The 12,190-nt window shown below is 39.4% G+C and overlaps 1 protein-coding gene across 3 annotated transcripts in view; it reads right to left on the bottom strand.

Annotated features, from left to right (window-relative positions):
• tmem117 (transmembrane protein 117) overlaps nucleotides 1-12,190 on the bottom strand; it is a 54,360-nt gene that overhangs the window by 40,903 nt on the left and 1,267 nt on the right. For all 3 annotated transcript variants that reach the window (XM_017699390.2, XM_037542979.1, XM_017699389.2), the window contains exon 2: nucleotides 10,773-11,081. In XM_017699390.2, coding sequence (XP_017554879.1) covers nucleotides 10,773-11,052 — 280 coding nt within the window. In that variant the 5' untranslated portion in view covers nucleotides 11,053-11,081. The remainder of the gene's footprint in view (nucleotides 1-10,772; nucleotides 11,082-12,190) is intronic.

Genomic DNA, 12,190 nt, shown 5'->3' on the forward strand with positions numbered 1-12,190 from the left:
TCAAGGAAGTCCAGTATTATATGTAGTTAAAAAACAACTCCTGGTTTGACCAATCAGTGCTTCATTAAATTGTGCTCATGATGTAATTGATGACATTAACAAGTCTCTGTGGTGGCTGTGAAGGTGTCATGGAAAAATATGGACCTTGTTACTTTTTATTGTTTTTGTTTATTTGAATTATGAATATGACTATATTCTAATGTATATTGTGACAAACTCACTGCTGAGGTAAATTGTTTAAAAATTTGCTTAGATGCCTAAAACCTTCACAGAGTACTGTATGTGTGTGTGTGTGTGTGTGTGTGTGTGTGTGTGTGTGTGTGTGTGTGTGTGTGTGTGTGTGTGCATCCATTTTTCTGTATCATTTGAGCTCAGCAGCCGTCCTTTACATTGTGTGAAAATTTCATGATGAATGATGACTGGACCAATAAAAATGCATCGAATTTGCTTAGAATAAAAACGTTTTCTATTAACTTACATTGAAAGTAAAGAAGGTTTTTGCCCTCTCCTGTAACGTTGCTATTTTGGAGATACTTGTTCTTCATTGGACAGCGACGATACATAATATATTTAATGTCTTTCACACAGACCAAGAAAAGAGAATGTGCACTTATTTTCACCTACAAAATATGGAATTTGAGTGTCCCTGTTAAATCAGCTGAAGTTTTACTTTTTTTTTCTTCATCTTGAATTCATCACTTACACATGAGCCCCATATTAAGTCTCTATGACTGCATTTTATCATCTGTGTAATACTGCACATCGCCATAATAGTGTTGATTCAAAATGCTAGTAAAAGCCTTCATCCTGCATTGATTTTTGCAGCTTCCTCTTTACTGCTCTTCCTGTTAAACTGCTTATCTGGCTTTAATTCACTGAAAGCTCAGCAGCCTGAATCCTCACTTTTACCAAACTGCACACAGCACCTCATCCTTGATCAGCTTCACTAGTTACCAGTATCTTCCTGATATCTTCACTGACCTGCCTCATCCTTACTGTCCCTTTCATGCCCTCAGACTCCCTTCTGGCACCAGACTTGCAGTCCCACGTACAAGTGGGTCTGTTACAATTACTACATTAGCGCCTAATCACTATAATTACTTCCATCCATCCATTTTCCAAGCCGCTTCCCCGTCAGGGTCGCGGGGGGGGTGCTGGAGCCTATCCCAGCAGTCTTCGGGCGGAAGGCAGGATACACCCTGGACAGGTCGCCAGTCCATCGCACGGCAACTATAATTACTTAAGATGATCACAATTATTTGAGCTAACTGCAATCATCTTCCACAGTCGCTATTTCACAGTCATGTTACGCTGCAGAAGACAAACTGTGAATCTGTGAACTGGGTATGTTGTGTTGAGACAAATAAATATAAATAAAAGAAATGAGTAAATGCATTCATGAAGACATCCTGAGGTTTATGAAAAAAACTCTAACTTGGTGCTCCATCATGTCCAGCATGTTTGTGTTAGTTGGTCGCTAATTTTTTAGCATGTATGCTGGCAGACTGAGGCCCAATCCCATTTCACCCCTTGCCCCTAACACTTAAAATCGCCAGTAATACGCTGTTGTCTCGGTCTCTACCTGGTGAAATTTCCCGTTCCACCTGAACTGGTGCAGCAGGTATGTTCTGGTACCCACGGTTGCTGCACCATTTACGGTGGAAAGGGAAAATCCAATTATGAAGCTGGTGATTAGAAAGCTAAGTTCAGTTTCATATCACCGAAGAATTCTTGGTGGCAATTATAAATAATAAATAAAGGCGTATGATGCCCTAAATGTATTTAAGCAGTGAGGAGCTGAACTTTACTCCTCTGCTGTCACTGCAGGCTGGCAGGATCGCCTACAGAGCAGCACTAATAGCTGTTAATGAACCTGAAGTAGCTGTTAATGTTAGTGATGTAGTTTTTTGTTTGTGCTCTTTTTTATTCGGTGACTCGTTTGATTGATTGATGCATAAAACTGAAGTTGAATGAATCGTGAGCGCCTGTGCTTTTCAGGCTCTTTCCATTAAAGGCAAATGTCAGTGTGATATACCTTTATTGCTATAGAATGGAGACACAGCAGGAAAACATGTCCTGAATATTTTTTTCCAGGCCATTTTAAATATGATTCACCTGTCCTGTAATGTGACACACAAGTGGGATCACAACAGCTGGAGATGGCATATTGGAAATGGCCGGAAAACCTCGTCTCGTCTGTTTGCGTAAAAGTCGCTGATGACAATTGATGACGTATCTGGTTCTTAAAGAGTTGTCCCATTTCATAGGGGGAAGATTTCAACCACTACCCCTTGTAACTCATTTTCAAGGGGGAGGGTTAAACTCGAAAACAAGGGGTAGGGGTAAAAAGAAGGAAATGGGATTGGGCCTGAGTGCCTTTTTTTTTTTAACTTTTATGCTTATTTTCACTCTCATGAAGAACATGCAGTTTTGCCTGACTCTGTGCATGACTCTGTGTAACTGATCATTTGTGTGAGTCTGTGCTCAATGTTGATTCAACAGTACAACCAGTGTTAGGAAAAGTAAACATAGCTAGCTCAGCTCATTTGGACACTGGACTAAAATGAAATGACTAATTGACAAGTAAAAGACAACTAAACCATTAATCACACTTATTTACACAACAATTAATCAACAGCTTGAAGTTCATGATGGTGACAGCTCTACAAATGAGCTCTACTTTCTCTTCCCTCAACTTGACACAAGCACTAGTCTTTTTCTTCAAGTCCTCCAAGTGTTTTTTTTTTGCTTTTTAATGTACAGCGTCCTTAGGTTTGTGAAAGGTACAATATAAACGTATTACTATTATTATTATGTAATTCAACCATACACTGTTGCATATGACTGTTTCTACCCTAGAGCTATCTAGCTATAATATTACCTGAATTGCACAGGGTAATTGCATTGTGCAATACTTTAATCTCAGCTGTATCCCAGCAGTCACAGCTATTCATAAAATATTTAACCTTTAATATTTCGTACTTCAGATTATTCAGCATATAACAGTCAGTTAGTGCGGCACTGAGACACAGAAGCTACACATAACATAAGCCATTAAAAGACTCTGCCAGCCTTCCCATACAGTTGTACAGTAATGCCATGTGACAAAAAACAGATGGGCTTCCTCAGGCTAGAACCGAGGATCAAGAGGAGAACTGGCTGACTAAGTGGAACACGCCATTAAAACAACCTGATGGATGCATGACAGCTGCTGGTGCTTCAACTGAATCAGTTATCTACAGTATGCAGGATATCTGTCAAGTTACAGTTCCTTTTCTGAAACTGAGTAGGATATGATCTGATTGGGCTTTTACAGTTCAGTCATGCAGCAATATGAAAAAATGCTTAATTGACAGCATAAAAAATTATCACCCCTTTAACAGTACAGGATTACAGGATTTTTTTTACCAAGGAAAAAAAACCTTGGACGCATTCAGACAGGCTTTTTATTGGAAATCATATGTTATTAACCTAAATAAAGACGTCACTAATTAGCATGCCCTAGTTCTACACTAGGTTGCAAGCCCAATCACACATGAGCCAAATGATAAAGTTTTTAGCACCTATTTAGCTATGGAGCAGTTATATACTGAAGAAAACCTGAATGTCTTGTAAATGTATATCTTCCCAGATCCCGCCACCTAGAATTCGGGACTTACAGTAATATTCCTGATCCAAGAATTATGTTACGCTTTTTTTAACAAAATGAATGTGACTTTTCCACAGGCGAGTAATTGAGTAATAATCCTACTGCAGATCATTCTGAAATGCCTGAAACACACGTTAAAATAACAGATTATGTGATGAATTTGATGGAAAGGTATTGTTGTATATCTTGTTTGGTGGAATGAAAGTATCCTTTGCATTTTTGAGCAGAGCAGATATAGATCAATATAGATCAATTGACCAATATAGAATAGAAATCGAATGTAAATGTAATCCATTATGTATTGTTGTAACTAATGATGTAATTACTTATAAATAACATAATAGTTCAATGATACACTCCAAAATTTGATTCGATTCATTGTACTAGGTTCACGATTCTCATGATATTAACAATGAAGAAAAACGATGACTATAATCATGTTGTGTCAGAGCTTACTAAAGAAACACACTCGAGACAGGGAGCAGGAGACTGTTGTTTGTACTGTTATATCACAATGTTACTATGCATTGTTACACCATTATCAAGCACTACAATAATGCTAATTCTGGTAGCGACAACTGGTGGGCTTAGCTTGGCGCTGTTCCTGTATTGTAATGTCAGCTCCAGGTTAAACAGACATTTTGAGCTCATAACAGGAACGCAAGCATATTCTTTACTCTCTAAGCTGCAGTTCTACATTGACTCCTACTGTAAAGGCTTGTACTATAAGTCTGTATTTTATGACTGTAGCATCAGCCTGTTAGACAATTAGCTTTCTGTTGACTTACTCAGCTTACTTTACTGAGGGCAGAACAGATCCATTTACAGAGAATATAGAGTTAAAGAGAGTCTGTTAGCAGCAAGCAGTGATGTTCACTGGCTGTCACATGGCTGAATTTTATGATCACAGATTTCAATAACAAATGCACTCTTTAAAAAGATGGTTCTTCGAGGGTTCTTTAGTAAAGAAAATGGTTCTAAAACCATGAACACTCAAAGAACTCTTTCCATGGTTAAAGGGTTCTTAGCATCATGAATGGATTCTTCAGGTTCATGGGGATTGTGCTATAAATAGATTTATATAGAACCTTTTTAAAAAGCACCAAAAAGGGTTCCACTATAATTACATGCCAAAGACCCTTTTTCATACTATACAGAATATTTTTGTTAATGGTGTGGCTTTTTCAAGGAGATAAGCCACACTGTCTTGTGGCGCACTGCACTTTCTTTTCACCTTTTCATCTTCACTCAGCCAAAGTGAAAGCAGCAAAGTTTAACAGGACATAAAACAACAACCGGATAACTTTGTGATCAAACTCTTCTTTTCCTTAGCCAAAAATGACACACTGTGAACAACACGTCTGTTCCCCAAGGGGATACTTCAGGCATAACATCACAACACAGCAGTCACATAAAAAATAAGGTGGATAGTCAAATGACAATAATACTTTAAATGATCAACGAAAAAGCAGGATAAAGATTCTAAGGCTTGAATGGCATTAACACAATACGATGATTCTGCACAATGTTTCTCAGTTCTCACTGAACCTTCAGATTCCAAACAATAAAGCCATCACATTCACTGTCTGGGCATTTTTGGTCAAGCAGTGGGAGCCTCTGTGAACGAAAGAAAGCCATAATTGTATTGGGTCTCCATCAGTTCTCTGAAAGTCATTTCATTGCCCCGATCAGAAAGCACATTGTTTCCTCCCACAGATCCTCAACAGGAACAGAGGCTGACTTTGAAGTGACCTGCCATGTCAGGCTATTTGATTTGGGCCTACGGTCTGATCTAAGATCAGATCTCATTTTCATCTTTACTTACTGAGTGATATTAGTCACTGTGTGCTTGTGGTCAGAAGCACTAGACACTTTGTGAGAATGACCCCTGAAGGCAGAGGGGTGGACTAAGTGCAGTGTCCTTGGTAACTAATGCTCCAGGACCACAGAAGATGACAGGCCACACCCAATGGCTAGTTTATATGAGAGAAGGGAAAAGAGGAGAAGGAGAAAGGAAGAAGACAAAGACAAAACATGAGTCAAGAGAAGAAGAGAAAGAAACAAAGAAAGAGAAAATTCATAGGTTTATGTGCTTTAGCCATGTCCGACTGAGAAAGTCATGCCAATAAACCTATGAGAGAAAGATGGAGAGAGAAACAGAGCAGAGTGAGAAAGACAAAGAAGTAGAGAGAGAAAGAGCACAAAAGAAAGAGATGGAGAGAAAGAAACAGGAAGGAAAAATAGACAGGTGGGGAGAGAGAGAGAGAGAAAGAAAGAAAGAAAGAAAGAAAGAAAGAAAGAAAGAAAGAGCACACATGTTCAGTCGTGCTGTATTAGAAGACTAGCTTAAGCTTAATAAGCTTCATATTCTGACAGTCAACAACATCAGATAAGAATAAATGAAGAATAAACATCATCCATCATCTCCAGTGGCTCTATACATTAAATACAGTCAAAAGATTAAATCAACGGAGCTGAAAATTCTAATAATCACTTTCTCTCTGCTTACAGTAAAAAGAGAACAGATGCCAGCATTAGCACACTATCATATCCACCCATCATCATACTCAAACTGACACAGTGTTATTTAACATTACAAACATCCTTTATCTGGCTGTTGATCTGGATCTGTATGGCATAACTAAAGATTTCAGAGATGCACAAATAAAATGATGTTATGTGTGATGATGCTAAATTCACACCTCTGAACAGATGATAATGACATGCAAGATATTAAATAGGCAACATTTAGAAGCAGATGGAGGAAATTATGCATTGTGTGTACGCCTCTAAAAAAATCACACACAAAACAATGCAAGCTTACTGTTATTTAACACTGATATGAGACAGCATTAGTCAGAGGTCACCAGTTTTACCTGCAATGGGCTGTAGACTAAGACCACCTGATTAAAGTAGAATCTGGGGTTTATCTCACAAAGCATGTTCATCTTAAACAGGATTCAGTCCCAAATGGTGCTCTAAACACTGCAGTCCTCCACAAAGTCTACACTTTGGTGACATCAGCAATGGGCCGACCTACAGTACAAGAGACCTCACAGGCTCAACGTTTAAACGTGCATATGAGACACACCTGTTTATCTGAAATGCTTCAGATAATGGCAAGTTTAATTGATACATTCATTAAATATCTTCTTTTCTCTATGTTGACCAGACAGCTCTAAACAAAACCATCAACTCTGGCTGGTCCTCACCTGTTTCTCACAGAAATTTTAGCAACAGGCTGGTGCCTCACTTCGGCAAGGACTATCCCTTTGATCCCCAAGATGAGAAATGGGACACCCTACAGTTCCATATAGAACCATGAACACTGAAAGAACCATTTGGATATCTGAATGGATGGTTCTTTGCATGGTGAAACATTTCTTCAGCTTAATGGAGAATGTGTTGCCTATGGTTTTCTTTTGGAAATGGTTCTATATAGCACCTAAAAGGTCCTACTGTTGTGAGACAACTAAGACTATAGTTACTTGGTTAAGCAAGAAATCCTGCTGTGTGAGAGAGACCCCTCTTGTGCTCCTGTTTCAGAAATAACATCAAATTCACCAACAGAGTCAGCTCCTCAGCAGGTATTTCACCATATTTATTTACTTTGGATAATTCAGGTGTTACATAAACGTAAAGGTGACAGATCAGAGAGAGAGAGAAAGAGAGAGAGAGAGACAGAGTAACAGAGACAGAAAGAAACAGATGGAAAAAGAGAAACAGAAAGAAAGAAAGAGTGAAACAGAGAATTAGAGGAAAAGACACAGAGACAGAGAGAAGGAGAAAGAGAAAGAAAGAGATGGTAGTTGTTGGTCTATGCCTGTGTGAGTGAATGTGTGTGTGTGTGTGAATGTGTGTGTGCGTGAACGTGTGACTAGGTGAGTGTGTGTATGTGAATGTGTGTGTGAGTGAGAATGAGAGAGAGTGTGTGTGTATGTGAGCATGTGAGTGTTAGAATGTGAGTGTGTATGTGTGTGTGTGTGTGAGTGAGTGAATGCATGTGAGAATGTGAGTGTGTGTTTGTGTGTGTGAATGAGTGAATGTGAGTGTGAGAATGTGAGTGTGTGTGTGAGAGAATGTGTGTGTGAGTGTGAAAATGTGTGTGAGTGTGTGTGTGAGTAAATGTGTGTGAGTGTGAGTGTGTGTGTGAGTGAGTGAATGTGTGTGAGTGTGAGAATGTGAGTGTGTGTGAGAATGTGAGTGTGCGTGTGTGAGAATGTGAGTGTGTATGTGAGAATGTGTGTGTGTGAGAATGTGTGTGTGTGTGTGAGAATGTGTGTGTGAGTGAATGTGTGTGAGTGCAAGAATGTGAGTGTGTGTGAATGTGTGTGTGAGTGAACGTGTGACTAGGTGAGTGTGTGTATGTGAATGTGTGCGTGAGTGAGAATGAGAGTGTGTGTGAGTGTGTGTGAGAATGTGTTAGAATGTGAATGTGTGTGTGTGTGCATGTGTGTGTGTGAGAATGTGTGTGTGCATGTGAGAATGTGAGTGTATGAGTGTGTGTGTGTGTGTGAATGTGTGTGTGAGTGAGTGAATGCATGTGAGAATGTGAGTGTGTGTGTGTGTGTGAGAATGTGAGTGTATGAGTGTGTGTGTGTGAATGTGTGTGTGAGTGAGTGAATGCATGTGAGAATGTGAGTGTGTGTGTGTGTGTATGTGTGTGTGTGTGTGTGTGTGTGTGTGTGTGTGTGTGAGTGTAGTAATGATGTATTATAGATGACATTTCTCTGCTGCGACTCTCAGGCCAGGCGAGATAGCACTCTCGGTGGTTTAAGATTACGTAACACAAACGTTTTACAAAACTCTGCTCTTCTCCTTCTTGTCCTGTCTGTGTCTGCATGTTTTTCTGCAATAATTTGTCCAGCCCAACTGCCATCACTCTCTCTCTCTCTCTCTCTCTCTCTCTCACACACACACACACACACACACCATCTGGTACCCCAGATATCTGCATTAAAGTTACTTGGCTACATTCAGATCTCACTCCGTCTGCCTCTTTCTCGTTGTGACTGATGATGGGATCCAAATTGGTTGGATTTGTTGCTGTAACAAAACAGAATTGGGACTCAAGTGTTAAAATAGAACTTTGAAATACCACTGTGCTCCAATACACCAGATTCAGTCTGTTTTTAGGTTTGCTTATCTAATACAGGCAGTAAAGAGCTGCTCTACCATCTCTGAACTCAGTATAAATAATAGATAAGAATGAATAAGAGGTGCTAGAACATTCCTTGCATTTCTTGATGGAATCACTACATTTGTTATATATTCTTCTTTTTCCTGAGGTCCACTTATAACATTTGTGTGAGTTTATGTCCCAAAAAGGGTTGTAATTCACTTCTACAATTTCATTTTGCAACCTCACTTTAGCTTTTAGAATCTGTTTTTTTGTTACTGCACCTTTAAAGTTGATATGTTTTAAAAGCTTTAACAATATATACATACCACATCAAACTTAATTCAACAATTCCATGATGTAAGCCCTTTAACATACAAGGACAGTCTGAATAGCAAGTTTTCTTCAGTACATCTCTCTCTCTCTCTTTGGTGAAAAAGTTCTAATTAACAGGACACAGTGCAAGGCATGGCCTCATCATCTCCTCTAATTAAAATCCACTGAGACACTGCAAAGATCTCCCACAATCACCTGATTTATTATAGGCTGAAAGATCTCTTCCAGAATTACTGGAACAGTCATTCCATTTGTATGGATGGGAGGGGTCTGGATTACATGATGTTGGGTTGTGGAAACTGGACTAAAACAAAAACACCAGGCCTGAGAGGTCAAGACAGCACAGCACCAGTTCAGTGAACAGAATTCAAAGACAAATGACCACAGATGACCCTTTCTATATTTCTATGCTTCAATAGTGTGCTTCAGTCCATTTTGAAAGTGATTTCTCAGATCAGTCAGAAGAACCAGGCAGTGTGAAAAAGAGAGTGGCCATGAAATAAAAACCAAGAAGGACTGAACTGAACCAATCAGTTATGTTATTTTCCTTAGATGTGATGGAAGTGAAAGACTTGAAAGGTTAGAAATGACAGAGGCAGCCAGAGGTATGTTTGGAGAAGAGGGTAGGTGTGAAGGGTTTGTAAAAGGCAGCAGAAGGGGTGAGACTGCACACTGAATTTGGGTTGGGGGGAGGCTAGCCTTGGCTTACTGTGACCTAAATATGTCATTTTTACTGCATCACACTTAAATGATTCTGAAGCACCAGAGACTATAACAGATAGGCTGCGAGTTATTGTTTAAACGTTTTTATGCGCACATGTACGTTTACCAATATAGACTATACTATCACACAAGGGCATCATGCATTGATATAGAGCTTCAGGTTTCAGTTATATCTGCTGTTTCAGCCAATTCACAGAACAGCTGACTCCTACATTCTATCACTAACATGCACACAAACATCAGAACACCACAACAAATGAATACAGTGTTCCCTCGCCACTTTGCGGTTCACCTTTTGCAGACTTTTCAAAAAATAATAATGGAAAAAATATATCGCAGATTTTCGCTACTTCGCGGGTTTTCTGCGGAACTCGATCTGTGGAAAATGAATGATGAATTTTTACATTAAAAAATCCAAAAAATGTATAAAAATATATTTAAAATATTCATTTTAACAATAAAGGAATGTTATAAATCATAAAATATTACGATTTACAGTAAATCGTGCATATTTACTCAGTGGATGAATACACACCGAAAATGAGAAGCAGCATCACCCGCCTGAGACGCTACTTGCCTACATGAGATTGTAAACAACACACAGTAAGTGTAAAGGTACAATGCATGCACAGAACAGTGTGGGAATGGTTATTAAGGGAATGGGAAAGGTTTATGTAGCGTAAAAGTGTGGGGGGGTTTATAAAGGGTTTATAAAAATAGTGTATAAATACTTAAATAAATATAGCGTCCCTACTTCGCGGATTTTCGTTTATCACAGGTGGTCCTGGAACGTAACACCCGTGATAAACGAGGGAACACTGTACATGTATATTAATATTATCCCATCACATTCTTCATTGAACATGGAAAGGAACCACTGAAAAACAGTAAAACAGCAACACTGCACATCCAACAGTGAGTTTAAAGCTGGAGCAGCATACACACCAAACAGCCTTCGATGGAAGAAGAACTTCCCAGCAACGAGACCTGTGAAGATCGCCAGGATCCACATCACAATCTTCAGGACGTTCCATCCTCCGTCTGGGTATTTATTTACTATGAAGGAGAAGCAGTTCCCCACCACTATCATGTGTGCCTCTGTCTGACTGTGGGACACAGGGTCCTCAGCAAAGATAAGGAAGTTGAAGAAGGTCACTAGGTAGGCCACAACCAGCCGTGACCATGGGTGCTGAAAGTAGTAACGGAAGCGGGCATCTATCTCCATTCTGCCAAGCCTCGCCTTCCACCGGCCACCTGACAGAAAGACAGAGAGAGAGAAGGAGTAGTGAGCATTCAAATCTTACGCGCCACTTTGGGACAGAGATTATCAATAATTAGAGACAGGATCAGATTTTCCAGATTGAGATTACACAACAACACAACAGTCAAAAATTTTAGGCAGCACAGTGAAACACATGGCAGGGGTGCATCCAGACTGAGATTATAATCTATCATCAGACATATTATCCCAGACAATGTCAAGGCTGAGCAAATGCAGTACAAATGAGAAATTACTTAAATGTCCTAAACAACCTTCTGCTAAATACAAACTAGATGCTCAGTTATCACCACTCAAGTGCTCCAAGCAAATTATCTCCTTAGGGATGGCAATATGGCAAAAATATAACATCACAATACTTCATGGCGTTATTTGAATAACAATATATATGCTATAGAGTCTGCCACTTGTTCTGTGCTTCAGAACAGGCTTTAGGGGTGTGGTATGCAAAGCTGTGCCATGTGCGTCGCCCCGCTCTGTTAAAGGACATTTTGTTGTTGTTGTTGCTGTTGGTTTGATATGTGTTTATGTGTTGACTGTGCTTCATTATGTTGAGCCATGGGTTAGTTAGTGTATATCTGTGTGTCTACCATAGAGAGAATTTCCCCTGCTATTCTGACTGTTTTTCTGTGGCCTTTTCTGCTTTGTTCATTTCCTTGAGCAGAAATAATTGCATCCTTTGGCTCTTCTTCACCACCGACACCACAATATCATGTTTAATAATCTGTAACAGATACAAAATCACGAGTAACACCACATTCAAAAAGTAGAACTCATTTTCATTTTGGTATTGGTCAGTTTGTACTGACAATATCACAATATGCTCTGAAAAGCATATCGTAATGTAATTCTTTAACATCATGAGCTGGAAGAAATACTCAGTTTCAGAACAGAACAATACTAGCAGAGATGGAACAGGGCACTGATCCATTTGAGAGCTTTAAATCCTTAGATAGCCATAACAAGAAGGCCAGAAAACAGCTGGCTCAAACAAAACAGTTTTAGCTAGTCCAAGCTGGAGTTGAACAAGTCTTGCTAAATCCAGACTGGCTGGCCCCCTGAGAGACAACCAGCATGCCCAACA

Source organism: Pygocentrus nattereri, chromosome 11, assembly GCF_015220715.1.
Source record: "Pygocentrus nattereri isolate fPygNat1 chromosome 11, fPygNat1.pri, whole genome shotgun sequence".
Lineage (NCBI taxonomy): Eukaryota > Metazoa > Chordata > Actinopteri > Characiformes > Serrasalmidae > Pygocentrus > Pygocentrus nattereri.